Here is a 22673-nt window from a genome sequence, read left to right as displayed (position 1 = left end):
TTCGCTACCTTATTACTGATGTACGGCCTCTATTGCTGCAAAAAGTGAGTAAATTGGACTTTGGGATTGGACTTTCTCCGAGCCAGCCGAGGTGGCCATATGCCAGAACTCATATTTAAATAAAAATGGCAAAGAATCATCTTTCGAATAAAGGAACATTCATGGCAATTAACATTTAACTATGTTTTATTTGAACCTAAAGTTCTCTACCTCTAAAAAAAACACCCTTTAGATTTATCATTTTTGTTGCCACAAATATAAATCTGACAGCCAGCAAAAGGCTCTAGTCACTTTATTAGTCCACAATGAAGATCAACTCCCCTCGTAAAGCTAGCCTCCCCCCCTTCCCGCTCATTAGAGTCTCTTCCGGTAAGCTGTTCCAAGTGCCCACAACCCCACTAAAGTAGTAATTTTTCCTCATTTCCAGGTTAGCCCGAGATTTGAATAGCTTAAAACAATGATCCCTCCCTTCCTCCCCAGTCCTAAGGAGTTGGCAATAGTGACTCCAAATATGCTAAGATTCTTGTTTCATTGAGCAAATTTTAATGAAACACGTGGACTCTACGTCTATATAATGCAATTAAAACTATTCGATAAACCATATGGTTTATTTTTTTCTGTTTAATGATGGACGTATCTCGTAAGATACAAAAAAGGAATTGATGTTACTTCTTTGAACTTTGTCTTTCAAACGGCTATGCTCTTAAGTAGACTATTATTCTTTTTAAATGAAGAGGCCACCATTTGCTTTCACATGTTACAAATACACCCTGTTGTTGTCACTCTCCATTTGTTTTCAAAATTGCCTAAACTGATAGCTACAAAAGATGGTTGATTTTTTTTGCTACTTAAATTTAAGATGCTACAATTCTCCAAAAGTAGTGTTAAAAGGTATTGAAAATGCTTTCAAACACAATGGAGTTATCCCTTTCACGAGTTATAACTATCCACAATATAAAAAGCAGGAAAATTGAACATTTACAAGTAAGCACAGAAATCAATCATTTTGTTTTTGTTTCAGAGGGCTGGCAACACAGGAGTTTTTTCGAGTTTTCAAAGCTTTAATGCAGAACTTATAATTTTTCAAATTCATACCTCAACTTGTTTTCAAAAGAAAACAAAATCAAATTTTTGTAGAGTCTGATAAACCCGATTATATTAATTTTACCTTTTAAAAAAAAGTATTTTTGTTAGATGAAACCATAAGTCCATCTCAATTGTCTCAAATCCATAAGGATAATCATTAAAGTAGCTTGAAAGAGAAATTTGTCTTACATTTAAATAACAAGTTATTTTATTTTGTAGTAAGTTACCACCCTAAAGCCAGGGCTAAGGCAGAAATACTTAAAATACACCGCCAGCTCAGTTATTCCATCCGAGGACTGCAGTTTCGTGCTTTTTAGCACTCGTCAGCCCGGAATAGGAATCACATGAGCTGGAGGCGAAAAATATCTTAAGGGAGCCAAGAGAGCCAAACAAACTGGTAGCTAATGCCTTAGCCCTGGCTTTAGGGCGGTAACTTACTACAAAATACCTTAGCTTTGCCATCAATCTTTGAGTTGAACCGCACCATTGCTGCAGTCGCTCATCTGGTTTGCTAATTCTGCATTAGCTACCAGTTTGTTTGGCTCTCTTGGCTCCCTTAAGAGATTTTTCGCCTCCAGCTCATGTGATTCCTATTCCGGGCTGACGAGTGCTAAAAAGCACGAAACTGCAGTCCTCGGATGGAATAAGTGGGCTGGCGGTGTATTTATGGTAAGTTATTTTATGTTAAATGGTAGTTGCGCTAACCAGGAGCCGATACAGATTACTATTTTTTTTGGGGGGGGGGGAGGGTCATGCCGAAGAATGACCCCCTTCCCCTCCACCCATGAACGAGCCTACGGTTTTAGGTACAAAAAATTTCTGAAACTGCTTGGGGACCAATAACAAGCACCAAATTGGTCAAGACTAAGGCACCTAATTGGGGAAAACATTGCAAATTAATTTAAAGCAATGAAACGAAGTAGTAGCTCAAACATTTACTTTCAAAAATAATTAATGAATTGAAAAGATACTGTTATCATTTACATTTTATGCATAAAGTGTTCGAACACAATGTGGACGAATACTGTTGTGAACTGTTTTAGAGGGAGAGAAGGATCATGATCCCCATGACCCTCCCTTTATATCTGACACTGGTGCTTACCTAACTCCATGTTTAATAAAAAACAGAAAAGATCTGTCGAGCAATCAGACACTTTAATTTTCAATATTCCTCAAACTGCTCTAATAGGGAGGTTTTCGATTTTTCAATTTTATTTTTATATGATAGAGTAACATGTGTGAACATCATAGGTGAAAAACATTTTGCGATATGATAAGTAGTTTTTTTTTAAATTAATTTTTAAAGTTCAAGCGCTTGTGATATCAAATGGCACAGGAAGTGACGTCATGCGCTCTTCCGCCACGGGAGAAGTAGAAGGACGTGCAGTTGGCTTCGAAGACGAAACGTAAGGCTTATCTCCTCGCATTTCTGGAACATTAAACCTCTCATCCTCTCGGAAATATTCGAATACCATCATTGATGTTACTTGAGGAAGATTATTAGATTGTGCTTTAACGAATCCGGCCTCCATAGTGTGTTCAAAAGGATTATTGAATTTCTAAAAAATAAAAATATCAGCGCCCTTAAAATGTCCGTAGCGAAAACAAGGGATCTTTGGCGGAAGGCTGCCCATTAGTGCCCTCTGACATAAGCTCGTGACGTTTCAGAAGAGCGCACTTTTGCGCATGGATTTTTAAAAATCCATTAAAGAACAATCACAGTGTTTTAAAATTCGGCGATGGTGAATTTTTTAGTTTTGAGGGTCAATTAACAATACCCAACAGTCAAAATAGGAATTTAATAGGTTGCAACTTCCCTATTTTACTTGTATTTATTTATCTATTAAATATATAGTGTGCAAATTTATGTGCACACATGTATAATAAGACCCTTTATACTGCAGGAGTATAATTATTCAAGCACAGTTTTGGCAAAAGTATTAAGGAACAAACTGCACATAGACGAGGGAAAAACTGAAAGTGAAGACTTACATTTATGTAAGAGTTCTTTATCCCTCAGATCATTGACCTGTTGCCCGAGACTATGCAGCAGGATCTGTGCCGTCTGGTACCGATGAAAGCTCTGGAATTCATGAAAGAAAGAGACATAACAAGTCAATAACTATGCAATTGTCTAATGTTATACAGTAGAAGACCATTATAACGCACACCTTGGGACAAGAGCTTTTACGTTGTACAGGTTTTGGTGTTGTATATCTCATTTAAAGAATTTTGAAATTAATATTCAGAATACATCAATATATTTGCCCTTCAGAATAAATTTTTACTGCAATGAGTATTAAAGCACTAATTATGCAATGTATATAATATACATACAGGGTGTCCAGCAAAGGACTCCCTGGTTTAAAAATTAAATATCTCGAAAACAAAGGACGATATTGGAATAAAATAAACGGTATGTTTTTTGTGAAACCCATAAAAATCATATACAGGAACTTTTAAATTAGTTTAAAAAATTGCCAATAGGTGGCGGCGCTACACGCTGTTATTGCAATATAAGCCTCCATAAATAGTGCTGCGGAGAGGTTGGACGATAACTTCTAGTTTATATGTAAGCATATCTGAGAGGGTAAACTGCTGCTGAAACAACTAACCTTTTCGCAGCACTATTTATGGAGACTTCTATTGCAATTACAGTGTGTAGCGCCACCTGTTGGCAATTTTTAAAACTAATTTAAAAGTTCCTGTATATGATTTTATGGGTTTCACAATAAACATACCGTTTATTTTATTCCACTAAGGTCCTTCGTTTTCGAGATATTTAATTTTGAAACCAGGGAGTCGTTTGCTGGACACCCTGTATTATCATTCACAAATAAGTATGTCTCACAATCAAAAGAAAGTGAAATATCCTGCACTTCAGCTAGTTTCATAGTTAGCACCAGCTGAATTTCTAGAGCAATCTGGCACTTTTTTTTTTCTGTGAATACTTATTTTCATTTAAAAGCTTTGAATTAAAATGGAAAGATGAAAAACTTATTCAAAATGTAGTTTTCCTAAGAATATTTGTATTTTCAAGTCAGAACAGAGAGCTTTTATGAAATTCAAAACTTATTGTTTACATATGAAAAGTTGTGCGATTTACAGAGAAAATTCCATTATATAGGTCGGCTTTATGAAGAAATTCGACTGTATACCCAACAAATGAATTAGAACAGAAAATAAGACTTTAGTTTTGGTTTTGAAACCAATTTGGGTATTTACAGAGACAGACGTAGTCTTCAATTTCTTCAGAAAGAGTAGTATCGTAACCCCAAGATGCTCTAGTGACCAGAGGTGAGTTTAGTACTTAGTTCTATTTTGTAGCAAATAAATGATTTGCTCTGTTCTCAAAAGGCACTTATCTTAGAAAAAAATAAATAAAATCAAAAGTCTTAGACAAAAATAAGCGATATTCATTAAATTACCGCCCATTAGCCAGGGCTAAAGCAGAAATACGTGACATACACCGCCAGCTCAGTCATTTCCAGCCGAGGACTGCAGTTTCGTGCTTATTAGCACTCATCAACCCGGCATAGGAAAGCTCGTTTTCAATCTTCGAGTTGAACCGAACCATTGCTTCGGTCACTCGTCTGGTCTGCTAATTCTATATTAGCTACCAGTTTGTTTGGCACTCTTGGCTTCCTTAAGAGGTTTTCCATCTCCAGCTCAGTCACTTTCCTATGCCAAGCTGATGAGTGCTAATAAGCAAGAAACTGCAGTCCTCGGCTGGAAATGACTGAGCTAGCGGTGTATTTCACGTAAAAATAAGCGAGTTCGTCTTCAAATGCATAGACAGTCACTGAGATACTTGTAAAACAATAAATAGACTTAATACTTTAAACACAGTTGGCTCTCTGTTTAACGACTTTCAAGGACCACAAAAAATCGTCCTTAAGTGAAAAGCGTCCTTAAATAGAATGCTTTTAACATTACAGTGGACCATCTGGGACCGTGAAAAGCCGTCGTTCTATAGAGAAAGTCGTTAAATAGAGCGTCGTTAAACAGAGAGCCAACTGTATCCCTAAATTTACATTCACTTTAATTCAACTACTGTTGTAAAAGTCCAAACTCCATGTTAGAAAAATTTGTTCTCATGACTTTTGAAAAAATACTTATTTTACAAACATGCTTACCTCTTTTGGTTCACCAAAAAGTTCTTCTAGCGCAGCAGACTGGCACTGCAAAAAAAAAAAAGATTAGCCTAAAGATTACAAATACAGTAGAAGATCAATATAACACACAACTCACGACAAAAGTTTGGCATTGTGTAGATCATTTCACACATTTATAAAATAAAATTCGAAATATGTCATACATCAACATATTTAGGCATCAGAATAAGTTTACTGCAGTGAGTATGAGTATTAAAGCTGAAGCTATGCAATTTAGCCATCATTCAAGAATCATGCTCTACATATTCAGGCCCCCCCCCCCCAAGAGCAAGGGCGCACCCCCATTAATATAGCAAAGACCCCCCTAAACCAAGAGCCCAACTCCAAAAAGTGAAAAAAAACCCTCAAAACAACCCTCCTGGTAAAAATTTCAATGGCAGTCTGTGCCATGTCCCCTCTTTGTTGGGCACCCCTACCCTGCTCAAAAGATACACCTTGGCTAGCTTCATAGCAGCTGCATTTTCAAGGACAACCTGGCACTTTTTAAAGTGCAAATACAATTTTTCATTTAAAAAAGTTTTCAATAAAGGTGGAAAGATGATAAAACTTTCAAAAGATAATTTTCCAGATAATGCTGCTGCGTTTTTTAGCTTCACAACTTCTAGTTACCTGCAGTTTGTATGTTTTATCCTGCATGTGATAGCCCAAAAACAAAAAGAAGTGGAAGTTTTTTCTCTTGCGCGTGAAAAATACAATTCTTGTATGAGATGCAGTGCACACTGAAAACAACCTACAGAGGAACCTCGTTAATGTGAAATCGATTAAAATGGAATATTGCTTTATGTGAAATACTTGCTTGATCCTGAGTTAAGCATCAGTTAATCATTTATGGGATAAGATGAAATCCTGTTAACATGTAATTTTGTGTTAAAGAGTTTTCTTTTTACTTCCTTTTATGAAAAAGGAAGCATTGTATTCGCAAAAACATTTTCACTCAAAATTCGGCCTTAATTTCCATTTTGCTCACCCCTAAATGAATGTTGAGATTTTTTTCAACCCGACCACACGCAGATAAGTGCCTAAGAACATATAGACACTCGAAATATCCATTTTGACATTCCCCCCCGAGTTAATTACAACGACTTTTCTCGTGACGCCCGTATGTACGTATGAGCGTACGTATGTCGCATAACTCAAGAAAGGTATGTCCTAGAAAGTTGAAATTTGGTACGTAGACTCCTAGTAGGGTCTATTTGTGCACCTCACTTTTTGGTTGCATTCAGATGTTCCAAAGAGGGTCTTTTACACCTTTTTTGGGGGAAATCAATGTTAACTTCAATGCAAACTCAAGTGGTGTTATAATTTATGCAAACACTTGGCAATATATCGCCAGTCTTTTGGTCGCCAACTTGGCGAAAAATTTGGCTTTTTTTTTTTAAATCTGGTATCAATTTGGCCATTGTTGATGATATTTAGAGAGATAATGGGGAAACAACTTCAAATTGGTGTAAGAGGAAATCATATGGTGCACACATCAGCTCGTTTTTTTTCACCTGCACGTGGAAAAGCAGGCTTACTAAAGTAAGAAATAACGTCAAAAAGCACAAATTGCAGATATCTTTGCAGTAATCTGCAATTGCAGATATCCTTGCAGTAATGTACGATTTGTGCTTTTCGATATTGTTATTTCTTACTTTACATTTTCAGCACAAAGGTATTTATTTATCTTATCTCAGTAGGCTTACTATTTTATAGTATTTCAGAAATGGAGTAGCCATGTCTAAACATCTGCCATTTCTTTTTGCAATATTATTCATTCTTTCCCAAACAGTGCACAATTTTTTTTTTTTTTTAACTCCTGCCTTTTTTCAACTTAAAATTTAAAAAAATCAGAATTTTAGAAAAGCAGAATTCCATGAATCAAAAATTGAAATTAGTGGAATTCTGCCATACAGTAGAAGATCGGTATAATGCACACCTTGGGACCACAGCTTTTGCGTTATACAGGATTTTGCGTTATATACATCATTTCACAAATTTTGAAACTGACATTCAGAATATATCTATATATTAGCACTTCAGAATGAGTTTTATCTGCAATGAATATTAAAGCACCAATACTACAATTAGTTGTTCCCAAATAAATATGTTTCACAATCAAAAGAAAGTGCATTATCCTGCACTTCTGCTAGCTTCATGGTTTGCATCTGCATTTTCAAGAGCCATCTGGTATTTTCTATTTACTGTAAGTAGTAATTTTCATTTAAAAGCTTTTAATTAAGATGGAAAGATGAAAAACTTTCAAAATTAAATTTGCCTAACAGTTTTTATTTTTGCAAAGCAAAACAGAGGGATTTTTTAAGCTTCAAAACCTATTGTTTACTTCTGAAAAGTTGTGCGGTTTATAGAGAATTGCGTTATATAGGCCAGGGTTATAATGGTCTTCTACTGTATTAGCAAAAAATATGACACGCATGGTTTTACAGATCGGTTTGAAGATATTCTACTGCAAGAGGATCTAGATCATATTACGGAGTGGGCTGATAAATGGGGTATGGCTGTTAATGTTGGGAAATGTCAAGTGCTACATTTAGGGCATGGAAATAAGTGTACAAGTTATTATTTGCAAGGTGCAGTCATTAGTCAGGCAGACAAAGTTACTGATCTGGGGGTCTTAATAAGTCAGGATTTAAAGTTTACCCAACAATGCAGCATTGCTAGTTACAAGGCCAATAAGATGCTTGGGTTTATCAATAGATCTATTTCAAACAAATCTGAAGAAGTTCTTCTGCCCTTATGTAGAAGCTTGGTAAGACCTCATTTGGAGTATGCTGTTCAGTTTTGGTCTCCTTATCTTAAGAAAGGTATTAATGTACTGGAAAGGGTTCAAAGGCGGGATACAAGGCTAATAAGTGGACTTTCTCATTTAGACTATGATTCCAGGCTTAGAAGGCTAAAAATGTACAGTGTTGAGCAAAGAAGAGACCGAGGGGACATGACTCAGTTGTTTAAATTTATTAAAATGAAAGATATTACGGGGCTGAAGTTTAGCACTGAAAACAGGACAAGGGGTCATTGTTTTAAGCTATTTAAATCTCAGGCAAACATGGATATTAGGAAAAATTATTATTATAGCAGGGTAGTGGAACCTTGGAACAGTTTACCGGAAGAGGTGGTAATGAGCAAGGGAGTAGATAGTTTTAAGAGGGCCATTGATCTTCACTGGGGATTGCAAATTGACTAGGACCAGTCTAGCTGGGCCCAGAGCCTGTTGCTGGTCGTCACTTTTGTATTTGTAAGGAGTGGATCGTTCAAAAGCAAAAACACTCCAATTCATATCTGACACATCAAAAGTTTGTGCAGTTCTTTTTCAGAGATACCTACCATTTCAATGGCATAGTTATAGAGTATCTTGTCTGCCGTGATGTCTGAGGCAGAGGGGTCCACCCCCACTGACTGCAGCAGCCCAGGGGTATTGAGGCTCTTGCACATGCTCAGGCAGAAGTGGTAGTGCTCCTTCATCACGTGCAGCACTGATGAAAAAAAAAAAGAAATAACACAATCACTTTTGCATTCCAAATAATTTTTTTACTATGAAAGAGCATTTTGATTCTGTTGATTAGCGTTAATAGGGAAGTTTTCGATTTTTCAATTTTATTTTTATATGATAGAGTAACATGTATGAACATCATAGGTGAAAAAAATTTTGCGATACGATAAGTAGTTTTTTAAAATTAATTTTTAAAGTTCAAGCGCTTGTGACGTCAAATGGCACAGGAAGTGACGTCATGCGCTCTTCCGATAGGGGAGAAGTAGAAGGACGTGCAGTTGGCTTTGAAAACGAAACGTAAAAGGCTTATCTCCTCGCATTTAACTCCTCGCGTTTCTGGAACATTAAACCTCTCATCCTCTCGGAAATATTCGAATATCATCATTGATGTTACATGAAGAAGATTATTCAGATTGTGCTTTAACGAATCCGGTCTCCATAATGTGTTGAAAAGGATTATTGAATTTCTAAAAAATAAAAATATCAGCGCGCTCAAAATGTCCCTAGCGAAAAAAAGGGATCTTCGGCGGAAGGCTGCCCATTAGTGCTCTGTGACGTACGCTCGTGACGTTTCAGAAGAGCGCACTTTTGCGCATGGATTTTTAAAAATTCATTAAAAATCAACCACGGTGTTTTAAAATTCGGCGATGGTGAATTTTAGTTTTGAGGGTCAATCAACAATATCCAATAGTCAAAATATGAACATTTAATAGGTTGCAACTTCCCTGTTATTTATTAATGCCGGGAGCGAAAACATTTTATATAGGTCATTTGCTTTCTTCTGAAATCTCTTAAATGTGACTCCAGACAGAAAAACACCAAAGAAGAATTATTAAAATAAATAAGAGGAATATTTCTTTGCAATTCAACTGTTACTTATTATTTAGCAAAAATTTTTTTGCTTAATTTTAAGAGTATGATTTATAAGTTTTTTTTTCTTTCAAAATTGCTGGAAATTTCATAGCAGAGATAGTGTAGACGAGCAGATTTAGTTAAAACTTTAAGGCAAGACCATCTCTGAACATTGAAAATATCAAAGCTTGAATTGTCAAATAAAAAAAAACCTTTCTTAAGATAACATTGATAAAATTTATTGAACAAAAAACAAAAAAAACATTTCGGTGAAAAAGTAAAAACACGTCTCCCCGGCATTAATAACAAAATACACTAACTTGCACCTACCAGTAAATCGAAAAAAAAATTGCACATGAACAAATATTTCAGCAAAGTTATATACCTTGAATTGCCACAGAGATTGCTCAGAAAGTATAAAAATTAAATGCCTTTTTCTTATTTGAACAAAAAGAAAAGACAATTCCAGTACATTAAAGTAAACATCAAACAGATTTTATTTCTATAAAGTATTTACACCAGGATAGGAGGCACATAAAATAGAATGTTACACCTTATTTCCAACAATGATTTGGATTGGTTTAGAAAAAAATCTGACAAACTGTTTCAAAGATTTTAGGGCACAGTGTTTCAGGATCAATTTTTGACTACATTTTCCATGATGGTGGTACATTTATATTTTTCCTCGACAACCAGCAAAGCGATTCTTGTAGATTTGGAATATTCCTTGCTGATTTTCTGCTGATAACGAAGTACAATCATTTGCCCTGGACTTCATTGTCAGCTTTTTGTGCGCTTTATCCCATTTATTCAACATCAATCCCCTTCGTTATTACAGTGAAACAACACTGTATTGGTTAATCACAAATGAAGATTGGTAATTACTGCAAGGAAAGTATTTTAATTAATTATCTGGGTATAGGAGTCAAATTTACCAGATTTAACAGAAGTTTGTATTTAAAAAATCAATTTTTTTATGTATTAAAATCATTATTCTTTCTAAATTTACAAACTGATAACTGGTGCAGCACTATTGCAACATAAATTAAAACTTTGTTTTCTGAAAAGAAATCATTAAAATATTTTATTTTGAACTTTTTTTTAATTTATTTCAAAATATCATCTTTAATTTTATAGTTCCAATAAATAAATGTGCAGCGCTTTGAAAATAGTTATTCATGTATTTATTTATTTGTTTATTTATTGTTACAAATGTGGTGAGTAAACTGCTCTTAATAAAGAATACTTCACTGATAAAAAGGGAAAAAAATTCATGCTCTTTTAGAAAATATCAGTTGAACTCAAGACTAAAATAGCCAACAGACTTTGTGTTAAACGATATACTTAAGATTTCTTTAAACAAATCAAGACAATGCACAAAACAAGGTAGGGTAACAGCACCAGAAAAAGACAAGGGTCCATTAACAGACAATCATAAGTTTGGATTTAAATAATAAGAATTTTAAGCGGGTAAAACTGATGTTGCTGTGGCCCATGAATAGTGCAACCATTTCATGTTATCCGTAGAGGGGAAATACTTGGGTAGAGAGCGCGGAGCAACGCGCAAGCCGTGCCCAAGATAAAATCACGTGACCTGTGGACGAAATTCTGCCTAGCTGTAACCGGTTCCGACAACCGCATAGGATTTGCATTGTGATGGTTGCGCTCGCTTAGAAATTTTAACTGTTCTCGTTCTTTAAAGAGCTTTTAAGATTGTACAATCCTTGTTGTACTTTTGAATGTCAAGATAAATGTTCGAAAGACATTGCTGAGCTATTTCGCAGTTACGGGCGACAAATTTACTTGCTTTTCTATTTAAAAATGATTTTTAAATGTATCAACACTTGTTGACATGATGATATATTATTCTCTGTTTGGTTATATAATTAGTTGTTCTTGTTTAATTAGCGATTATTTTTGTTTCAATATTGATTTTGAGTGTTTAATTCATTAAAAACCATTGGAAATTAATTCATCTATTGATATTCGTTATTTTTCACGGCGAATATACTTTAGGCTCTTGGCGAGCAATTTTATCGCCAGGACTGTCGAAAACAAAACAGTGTCGTTTCACATTATAATTGTTTTAATGATCATTAACATTCCTTGTTATTCTAATATTGACTTTTAAATGTTTTTAGTAAATTTGCAGGAAAAAATGTATCACACAAATAAATAAAAAATGTTTTTGCAAAAAAGCCCCAAATTAAAGGATTGCATGAGTGTTTATGAAAAAAATTAATGAATTGTATAACACAATATATCTCATTCACTAATAAGTTATGCACGCCCAACTTCTGTAATGTTTATCGATTTAAATTAGACAAGCACTGAACACCCTATTTTGCCGAGTACCGAACATTCGATAAAATTCGAACCAAATATTCGGCCGTATACCGAATATTTGCAACAAAAAAAAAGTTTTAACTGTCATTTTGGAGTTTTATAGCTATAGAAAATGTTTATCTACTTTGTAAAATGTAATTCCATTTAACACCGTAAACTTATCTACATAAAGTATACTTATTAAATTAAAATAAAATAAAACTAGTTTGAATTTTGAGATTTTTAATCCAAATGTGCGTTGTGTGCTAATGGCATCAGTGAATGGTATTTCATCACTTGTGATGTCATGTGTAGAAGCACAAAAAATGAATTTCAATCTGCACGCCGTTTAAAATAATTGCTGAAAAATATTAAACTTTGTCAAATTATTTAAAAAAAAGGTTGAATCTTATGTGTTTCAGCATGCTCTTTCAGAAAAAAATACTCTTCAAATTTCGGGAACAACCCCATTGAGAAATGAAATTCAGTACCACCCGAATATTCGGTGCATCTTTAATTAATATTTAATTATTCAAAAACCATGCAATGTTTTGCTTAGTCCTTCTATGTCATTTGATATTTATAATACGAGACAAAGACAATAAAGTATTTAACAGTATAGTAATTGATGCAAATTGACTTTTTCAACATAAATAATTGAAAATGTGTTGTTAATTACAAGCATCGATTTTTATCTTTAATAATATCTTTTTGGTGTAAATGAGGTTGAGAAATAATTAACATGACATGAAACCGCTATACGAAAAGCAACAGTCTTTTATCACACCGAAAAGTTGCGATGGATGAAAAAAAGCTGATGAAACATTGGCGTGCGCCAAAATAGGCGATTAACGCCTAATGTTGCAGCTTTCAACCACGTGTTTTGTGGGGAACTCTGGCGTGTTTCTCCAGCAGGGGAAAAAGTTGACTCGGTTCCTCTACGTAATCTCAACTTTATGATGTTATCAGAGTGAATTTTATAAGCCAGTTGGTATTGACAAGGCAGTGGTGAGAGGTTATGAACAGCCACTACGAGGTCTGCCGGTGTTTCATGTTTATTTGAATTAAATAAGGTTTTAGTGCTAAAAATAAAGAACTTTTGCACATTTTGAAGAGAAAAGGAAAATTCTGTCCATTACTCAGCCTCTTCTCGTCCTATCTGTTACAGGGTATCATCAGAATTGCTGGTGTCTGTTACCAGGGTTCGTACTCAATTTCAGAAACAAAATGAAGGAGTTTTGGAGGAATTTTGAAGGAGTAAAATGAGATTTTGAAGGAGTAATAATGGGCTATCCTTTAATGATATCGCACTTTTTTCTTACTCCTCCTCTTATCACGTGTCATATTTTTTAAAAACATATTGTTATAATAACTGCGTGATGTTACTTTTTGTCACTCTCTCTCTTCCCCTTGTCACTTTCTTGAACCCGTTTCCCCCTCAAGGCATAATATCACTTGTGGATGACTCATATCATAACGGTGATTTGCTAAACAATTGTTTTTTTTTTAACACAATCACTTAATATAGTACATCTGCTTATGTATTTTTAAACATTTAAATAACAATTAGACAAACTGACTTTTGCAGCTGAGAGTGGGGTGGAGAGAAAAGAAATAACCATAAAACTTGAAAAAATAGCCAAGCATCATTTAAGCAGGTTTACTTCATTTATGAAATGTCTTAGTCATCTAAAATATTTTAACCTTCAACTTTTATAACTTCTATGATCAATTTGTAAATCACATCTTTATGAAAAAAAAAAAATATATATACGAAATTACTACATTAAAATCGCCCTTATACCTTTACCCTTGTGACAAAGTTAAGTTGTCAACGGAAGTATTTCAAGCTACTGTCATAGAGGAAGATTATGTCTTGAACTAAGAAAGTAGGAGTTTTGAAGGAGTTCAAACCAAAATGAAGGAGTTTGAAGGGCCCTTCAAAAAAATTTCCTAAATGAAGGAGTATTGGAGGAGTTTTGAAGGAGCGTACGAACCCTGGTTACTGAAGGTCGGCAATTTTTCGAAATTGAGCAAAAAAAAAAAAAAAAAAGAACTAATTCATAGTATCCAGAAGCATCCTCATGTTAGATGTGATGTAATTGCATGAGGAAAAAATAGTTTTAAAAGTCTAAATTACAATTAAATTATTAAGTCTACATTAAAAGACTCAGAAAGTAGAGTTAACCTGAGAGCGATGTCTTAAGCATGTCGGTTACTGGTGCTGTTAGCCTATGCACTGTGTGGAAAAAATATTTTGAGCTATTTTGAGTTTGAGTGTGACTGCATTTGCTTTGCAGTTTTTATGAATATTTTTTATTCTAGGCAATATAAATCACACCAGGGCCGTATACAAAGGGGGGGGGGGGTCTTAGGGGTTCACCCCCACCCCCCCCCCCCCCCAAAGTTTGGTTTGAGGTTTAAATGTTCGTTTATATTTTAAAATTTCCAAAAATTATTGTTCCAAAACTCAAATGTCTTTCATATGTATATTAATTGCAAAAACACTTTCATAATAGATAACCCGACGACTTGAACGTTAGCACAAATAGCGCAAAGCTTCGCATGAAAGTTTTAAAACCCTCCCCAAAATTATTCCATAGTTATGGCCCTGAATCACACAATATTTAACCAAACTTTCTATTTGATGAAAACAATCATCAAGAAACATCAGAGAAAGAGTTGAAAAAAATCAAAGCGTTAGTTTCTTTATTACATAGGAAAAGTTGCTCAGTAGTTTCTGACTATTCCCTTCTTAACACTTTTAATAATACGTTTAGATGCAATCTCAGCATGACCAGATTTTTCTCTTCACTCACCATTCCTGACAGAAGTGGAGGGTTGCAGGTGTCCGTTCTTCACTTGCTGTTGCGACAGGTGGAAGGCCGACGAGATCAGCTGCAAGGCCTTCATGTACAGCAGCAACTGCACAGCCCTCCTGTACCCATCTCCTAGCACTCGATCAGAGCCCTGAAATACACAAAATAATAAGTATAGACAAAATATATGCTATAATCATTTATTTACAAAATAATTCGTAATGACTAAGGCCATGAAACAAAACGTTCTGAGCTTAGTACAATAGAGCATGGCAAATCCGTCAACCTACAATCCACCAAAATAAGAAATTCATGTAGAAAAAATTTTTTTAATTCATTTTTTTTAGCAGAAGTTAAACATCTATAATTTTTAGAAGAACAAAGCTCTGTAACTGAACAAGAATCAATATTTACAATATGGAAAGAAAAAAAAAAGAAAAATCTTAGCACAAACTAAAGTTTTAAAATAGAATTTCAGAAACAGTTTCTCAATTTTTATTATCACTGTCTCCAATGTCTACTTTGGATTATTAAGTATTTTTTGTCATGTATTAATGTGACATAGAAGTGAATAGGTCTATTATGATTTTCATTGATTTTGTTTGCATTACTATTCTGCTTTAATAACTCAAAATAAAGATCATTACTTTATGGTCCAAAATCTGTCAAATCCTCTAATTCACACAGCCTTTGGAAGCTGTCAAGCTGTGTGGATATTTCTCTCTATTGTACGTAAATACTAGCTCTAATAGCAAATGAAAAAAAAAACATAATGCTAATTTTAAATTTCTGATTAAAATGCCCCTTCAGGGTTCGTACTCAATTTCAGAAATAAAGTGAAGGAGTTTTGAAGGAGTAAAATGAAATTTTGAAGGAGTACTAATGGGCTGTGTGTGTGTGTGTCCTTGAATAATGTCACACTTTTTTTCAACAAGTTTGACCCCCTTCCCCCTTGTCACAAAGTGTCACACTTCACCTTACTACTCCTATTGCCACATGTTATATTTTTTATAACCATATTGTCATTATAACTCTCTGATGTCACTTTTTGTCCCCCTCTCTCTTCCTCTTGTCACAATTTCATGAACCTGTCTCCCCCTCAAGACATGACATCACTTGTGGATGTGGATGACCCATGGGCGCCCATATGCAAAATTGTAAGGGGGGGGGGGGGCTCAGAAATTTTAACCATAGTTTAGCAGGATATTTTCCCCATGGAGGCAGATTTCAGGACAGATTAAAGTCATTAAAACTTGATATTTTTAATTATTTATTCATTAATGGCTGGAGAAGAAATATTTTTATATTTTTGCAAAGAAAAAAGTACTAAAAGCAAGGAAGTTCTAATTTCCAAGGGGGGAGTGGAGGGCTCGAGTTCCCCCTTGCCCCCTATATGGGCGCCCTTGGGATGACCCTTTTTACACTATCGTGACTGTGATTTACTAAACAATTGTTCTTTTCAACACAATCGCTTAATATAGTACATCTACTTATGTATTTTTAAATCTTTAAATAATAATTAGACAAACTGACTTTTGCTACTGAGAGTGTGGTGGAGGGAAAAACAATAATCATAAAACTGGAAAAAATAGCCAAGCACCATTTAAAAGCATGCTTTACTTCACTTATAAAATGTCTTAGTCATGTGATAATATTTTCACCTTCAACTTTTACGACTTCTATGATCAATTTGTAAATCACATCTTTATGAAAAAAATATACGAAATTACTACATCAAAACGGTCCTTATACCTTTGCCCTTGCGATGATGTTAAGTCGTTGATCAAAATATTTTTAATTGCTGTCATAGAGGAAAAGTATATAGTCTTGAACTAAAAAAAGGAGTTTTGAAGGAGTTAAAACCAAAATGTAGGAGTTTGAAGGGCCCTTTAAAAAAATTTCCTGAATGAAGGAGTGTTGGAGGAGTTTTGAAGGAGAGTACGAACCCTGCCCTTTTTGAACAAGAAAAAAAACTAAAAGTTACAGCTATGGCACAGAATCTAAAATGGCAGCAAAATGTATTTTTAATCATATAAAAAAACATTGAATTATTTTCAGTGACATTTTGGCTATTCATAAAAAACAGTACTACTGCTGCTAGAAGTCACTTACATCGGTATGAGTGAGGGAGCTTGTGAGTGCCGAAGAGAGGGGAGAACTCCTGGTCTTTGCCAACTCCAGGATACACTTGACTAAAGCAGACACAAAGTTAATTTTTGCCAGAGTGTCATTGTGTTCTTTCTGTTGAGGAAAAAGTAGTCAATTTAGCATTTTGAAATGTTAAGTCACATAAAATAGATTTTGTAAATATTAGTCATCATAGAATATTCTATACGAATTCACTCTTTTGAAAATCAAGTCAAAATATTTTTTATCCATAGAATCAATAAAGCGGTTCCTTTTAATTGATTAAAAAAAAAAAAAAAAAACACCACACTTTAAAAGAGAGAGACATAGAAAGCTTAAAATATGTATTACTTACTGTCTGACCATCAATTACATGGAAAGGCTGATATCCGGTTTATAGGCAGAAATGGACGTATCTATTAGTTTATAGGGATGTTAATTGGTTTGTTTCAGATGTGCACTTTTGCCTCTCTATTATTTAGCCTAAGTTTTGTAAAAATGAAAATTTGCTCACAGTAACATTTTTTAAATCTAAAGTATATTCAATCAATATTCTCACGGCAAAAATTAATTAATTTATTTAATCACAACAACGTTTTGAGCTTACCATTTTGCTTTTACGTTCCTGAACGAAATGAAAATATTTTCTTTTCTTTTTGTTGTTTCCATGGTAACTACTGTCTAACCACGGATTCTATGGAAAGGCAAACATCTGGTTTACACGTGGAAATGAACCAATCTATTAGTTTTCAGGGATGTCAGATTTTGCAGATGTATGTTAGCCTCTAAATTAAGCAAAATCTCATTCAAAGGAGCGGAATACGCGCATAAAATGTTTATTTTTCCACTCATTCAGATGGAATCGCCTTAACTGGATGTTTGCCAATTCCATACAATCCGTGGTCAAACAGTATCTTTGTTTCCCCTTACTTTATTTCTGAGAATGCAATAAATGAATAAGGCACTAGTGACAATATAAAACGCGTGCATCAAAATCCCATCATTATTTTCCCTTCTCCCCTGCTAGATTCATTCAGATGGAATCGTCTTTACTTTGGCAGATTGCCAAATTACATACAATCCGTGGTCGAACAGTACGGGCCTCTGGTTTCTGATGATGGAGCAAAAGACTCACGTGGAGCAGCGTCTCCTCCGGCAGCTCCGGGGGCTCGAAGAGCGCATCCATGCCCTGGGGGGAGTTCCCCCGGGAGTAGAAGTGGGCGGTGGGGGAGGTGTCGGTGGTGTAGGAGTTGCGGCGCATCCTGCCCGGGGAGCCCCCACTGCAGCAGCAGTGGTGCTGGCACTGCTGGTACAGGTAGCGCTGCTGGTTGTAGGCCAGGAGAGAGGGGATGCTGGGGCTCTGGGAGGCTGAAAGGAGAAACACTTGACATCAGACACTTTGAATTCAAATTATGTTTTTCGCAATCAGAAGTGTGTTTGCGTGTGGGGGGTATGTGTGTTTGTGTGTAGGGGGGTATGTGTATGTGTGTAGGCATGTGTGTTTGGGTCTGTGTGCAGGCATGAGTGTGGGTAGTTGTGTGTATGTGTTTGTGTGTGTATGCATTTGTGTGTGTGTATGTGTGTGCATGCATGTGTGTATGTACGTGCGTGTATGTCAAGGGTGCCCATATGCAAAAATGTAAGGGGGGGGGGGGGTCTCAGATATTTTTCTCATGGGTTAGGAGGGTATTTTCTCCATGGAAACCGATTTCAGGACAGATTAGAGTCAGTAAAATACTTCATTTGTAATAACTTATTCATAAATGGCTGGAGAATAAATATTTTCAGATTTTTGCAAAGAAAAAAGTACCAAAAGAAAGGAAGTTCTAATTCCCTATAAACAGGGCTAAGGCAGAAATACACAAAATGCCTTGCTTTCAATATTAAAGTTGAACCGAACCATTGTTTCGGTCACTCGTCTGGTAATGCTAATTCTGTATTAGCTACCAGTTTGTTTGCCACTCTAGGCTTCCTTAAGAGATTTTCCACCTCCAGCTCAGTCACTCCTATGCTGGGCTGATGAGTGCTAATAAGCATGAAACTGCAGTCCTCAGCTGGAATTGACTGACCTGGCGGTGTATTTTATGTAGCTGTAAAAATAGTTTTGAGAACAAAAATGACTGATAAATAGCGCAAAAAAAGAAGGCACAAAAACAGGTTTGAGTGTAGTCAACAGCTCCTAAACACTTAATGCCTATTGCGTTCTGGCCTTTAGCATAGAGCAAAATGATCCCAGTAGGCACAATTTCGGTCCTCTTGCCACTGCCGTCTATCGAAGGTTGAAAGTATTAGAAATTAAGAGCGGAGAACACAATTGGTTAACTTCTAAATTAAAATTTTGCAATTAACCAATTCGCAATTTGATTTGAATTGTCTGGATTCATCGTCATAGCAACGCCATCCATGTACTGCCGCCAGATAGCATTTTTAGTGAACCGGTGGAGGAACTTTTTGAAGCAAATGTGATAGGCATTTAGTATTAAGGAGGCGTTGGTTAGTCGGTAGTGTAGGTGTTATGGCTGCATTGAAATGCTAACATGTTGAACTTGGAAATAAAATACAGTCAAAAGTGTTTAAGTTTAATACATATATATTTGAATAACTATTGTTAAAACTGTATTTAATTTAAAAGTCCAACATGTTAACACTGCAAAACCACCATAAAACTAAAAATTGAAATTTGTACATATGGCAAATGTATGTAACAAAAATTTGTTGTCATCATTAAGGAAACTCCGACTCAATCAAAATGCGGTATTAAGCCGGATACACAAATTGTTGAACAAAACAGTCTACAAAGACTCCAAATGTGTTTAGATTCTTGTTTCGTTACATGAATTTTATGAAGAACATCAATTCCAATTCTAAACAATGCAATTTAACGTTGAGGGTTTCCAGAAATAATATTCATACGTTTGTTTTGGTTCAGTAACAGACAGACCTCGTGAGATACGTCCATTACTGAGCAAATAATATTATTGAAATACTGCCTCTGGAAATCTTCAAAGTTTGATTGAATTATATAGAAGTTGAGTCCTTTGCAAAATTCACGCAACAAAACAAGGATCTAACACAATTGGAGTCTTTGTAGGCTGTTTTCTGAAAAAAATGATATATCTGTAACCATGGAATTGTCCTAAAACATTTCTGGAAATTCCCAAACACCAATTTTCCCCAGTTATTTCCGGAAAAAATTGATTTTTTACAAATTAAATGTATGGTTTGAAGAGCTACTTTTACTATAAGCTAAGTAAATGTTCTTTCTTTTATTAAAAAAAAATCAGTGAATACAAATGGAAAAATATTTGCATTTGAATAGAAATAACTTTTTTTTTTGTTATTTTCTTATAGTTTTTTTTTTTTTTTTTGAAAATTATTTAGAAAAGTGAAAATTAAAACTGATTCTATGGCCTCCATAGAGAAAGGGAACCTAGGTCAAAGCAAAATTAAATATTGCATTGGAGAAAATCATACATTTTTATGAATATTTTCTTGAAACATCATTCAATTCAAAATTGTTTTGAAATGATGCAGAACTCCAAAAAAAATATTCACCGAAGTGTGCAGTAAATGTATTCATTTATGTGGACAGTTGAATATTTGCTCCTCTAAGGTCTCCTCTGTTCCCTCTTTAGGGCTCTAATTCTCTATGGTTATGGACACTTTAAGATCTTAAAGAAATCTCTGTGTGCGAATTTGCAGTGAAAAATGGCAAAACTTTTTTGGTATTTCTAGATACCAAAAAGGTGTACAGAAACCACTGTGTAGTTCAAAAGTAAGACAGCCACCTGATAAATTATTCAGAGGAGCTGTAAATTGTAGCTAAAAAAAAAACTGAGAGCACAGAGGACTCAAGTAACAAAATAAATAACTGAAATTTGAGTTTATGACAAATAAAAGTTTTCACAATCAAGAATTGCAGATTACACTCTATTTCTAGAAATTGTAATTTACATAAATTTTTTAAACACTGTCACCAGTTCATGAATTTCACAGCAATTTATTACATTAAATATGATGCAAGCTTTCTGCTCACAAAGATTTGTATTTTAACATTCTTTTATTAGCTTCACCTGTATGTATGTATGTATGTATCTTGTAACGGAATCTTGCAGCTCCAATTTCGCCCACTTCCTGCGATCGGATTCTTTTGAAATTTGGCACGCGACCTCAGACCCGATGACAATGCAATATTCTATAATCAAATTAATTAATTAACTCTTTTAATTGTTAGTTTCCCCCAATTTTAATCAATATTTTGGCATAAATCCAACAATGTGAAAAAGGAAAATTTTTAAAAAATACATTAAAAAACGCTCGTAAAAATTGTTTAAAAATATCTACAAAAACCGTTAATTTTTCTGCATCAGACAAAATTTGTTCCAATAATCCAACATGAAATATAATTGTTTTCAACTAATTTCATGCCAAAATTTAAGTGAGCCTTCAATTGGAAATTCAATGTTGATCAGACCAGTGTTGAACAAAACTTTTATTCAAATGCATCTCAAATTTTCAAAGTAATATAAATAAATATGATTTCCACACACATACATTGATGACTCACAGTAGCTTCCCATCGGGGTGCCCTTGACTTAACTTTAAGATATTACCTGGCACTCGTTTTATAAATAATTTCGTCGCCTAATAATTCTCCAACATAAAATTAAAAAACAGAAAAATAAAATAATAGTTCAAAAAACTAAAAAAACACACTTTCGCTGCAAAATGAACTAAAAAGTGAAAAATAATCTTTGGATGATAGTAGTTGACCAACCACTTAATTTTAATGTAATACAAAAAAGCGTGGGGGGCTTCTTTTCAGTTGTCTTGAATTTCTTCCATTTGTTGTCCAAGCAAAAATGTAAATAAACAGCCCCAACGTTTTTTGTATTACATTAAAATTAAGTGATTGGTCAACTACTATCATCCAAAGATTATTTTTCACTTTTTAGTTTATTTTGCTACGAAAGTGTGTTTTTTTTTTAGTTTTTTAAACTATTATTTTATTTAGAAAAAGAAAGAGACAATATTATATAAGTTATGATGAAAATGGTATTTATGGTGATGGATGGAACAAGGTTGACAGAAAATGATTTTGCTTTGGGTACTTTCCCATCTTAAGAACATCACGGTGCATTTCTAATCTTGGCAATTGTTTTTGATTTTATTCATTGCAGCCATGTTTTGTCAAAGTTTCAAAGAAACTATTAATTTGGCTTTATTATACAGTGGTATTTTTTTTCTTTTCAAAGGATTTCCATATAACACAAGCCTTTGAAACAAAATTTAAGATGCTATTAAAATGAAAAATATTCTGCCAAATAATCAAATTAAGCCATTAAAAGTAAAATAATTTGCCAAATAAAAAACAGGCTAATGACATAAAAATCCTGCTGAAAAAATTAGCCAAAAAACTTTAAATGCTCCATTAACAAGTAAATTGATCAGTCCAATAAACATATCGAGCCATAAATGAATGCTGCAAGTTCAATTGACATGTAAAATTACAAAAAAAAAAAGGAGCAAACATGGAGACGATGCAAACATAAGTTTTAAATTTTTTCCAAGGTAGAAAAGAAACAGGTCCCCAAGTCAAATGAAGTACCCATAATGGAAAAGCACCCTACTTTTGATGCCTGCCATGAGAGTTTTAAACGCTCATTACCTCCTCCTCCACTGTAGGCAAAGTGTCCCGTCAAAATGCCATTTTCGCTCATCCTGCCTGCACTCCCAGATCTCTGCAGGAAATGCATGTCCTCTGTTTCGGGAATTCCACCTGAAAAAGGAAGCAAGTCA

At 34.6% G+C, this 22673-nt stretch overlaps 1 protein-coding gene across 1 annotated transcript in view; it reads right to left on the bottom strand.

The window, feature by feature from the left end:
• LOC129224656 (serine/threonine-protein kinase unc-51-like) overlaps positions 1-22673 on the bottom strand; it is a 201666-nt gene that overhangs the window by 9670 nt on the left and 169323 nt on the right. Inside the window, exons 19-25 of the mRNA XM_054859195.1 lie at positions 22543-22653; positions 18010-18242; positions 16860-16988; positions 14748-14898; positions 8586-8734; positions 5223-5267; positions 3079-3169 (exon numbers count right to left, since the gene is read on the bottom strand). Coding sequence (XP_054715170.1) covers positions 3079-3169; positions 5223-5267; positions 8586-8734; positions 14748-14898; positions 16860-16988; positions 18010-18242; positions 22543-22653 — 909 coding nt within the window. The remainder of the gene's footprint in view (positions 1-3078; positions 3170-5222; positions 5268-8585; positions 8735-14747; positions 14899-16859; positions 16989-18009; positions 18243-22542; positions 22654-22673) is intronic.

This window comes from Uloborus diversus, chromosome 6 (genome assembly GCF_026930045.1).
Source record: "Uloborus diversus isolate 005 chromosome 6, Udiv.v.3.1, whole genome shotgun sequence".
Classification (NCBI taxonomy): domain Eukaryota; kingdom Metazoa; phylum Arthropoda; class Arachnida; order Araneae; family Uloboridae; genus Uloborus; species Uloborus diversus.
The sequence above is the reverse complement of the archived record's forward strand: the minus strand, read 5'-3'. Positions and strand labels throughout refer to the sequence as shown.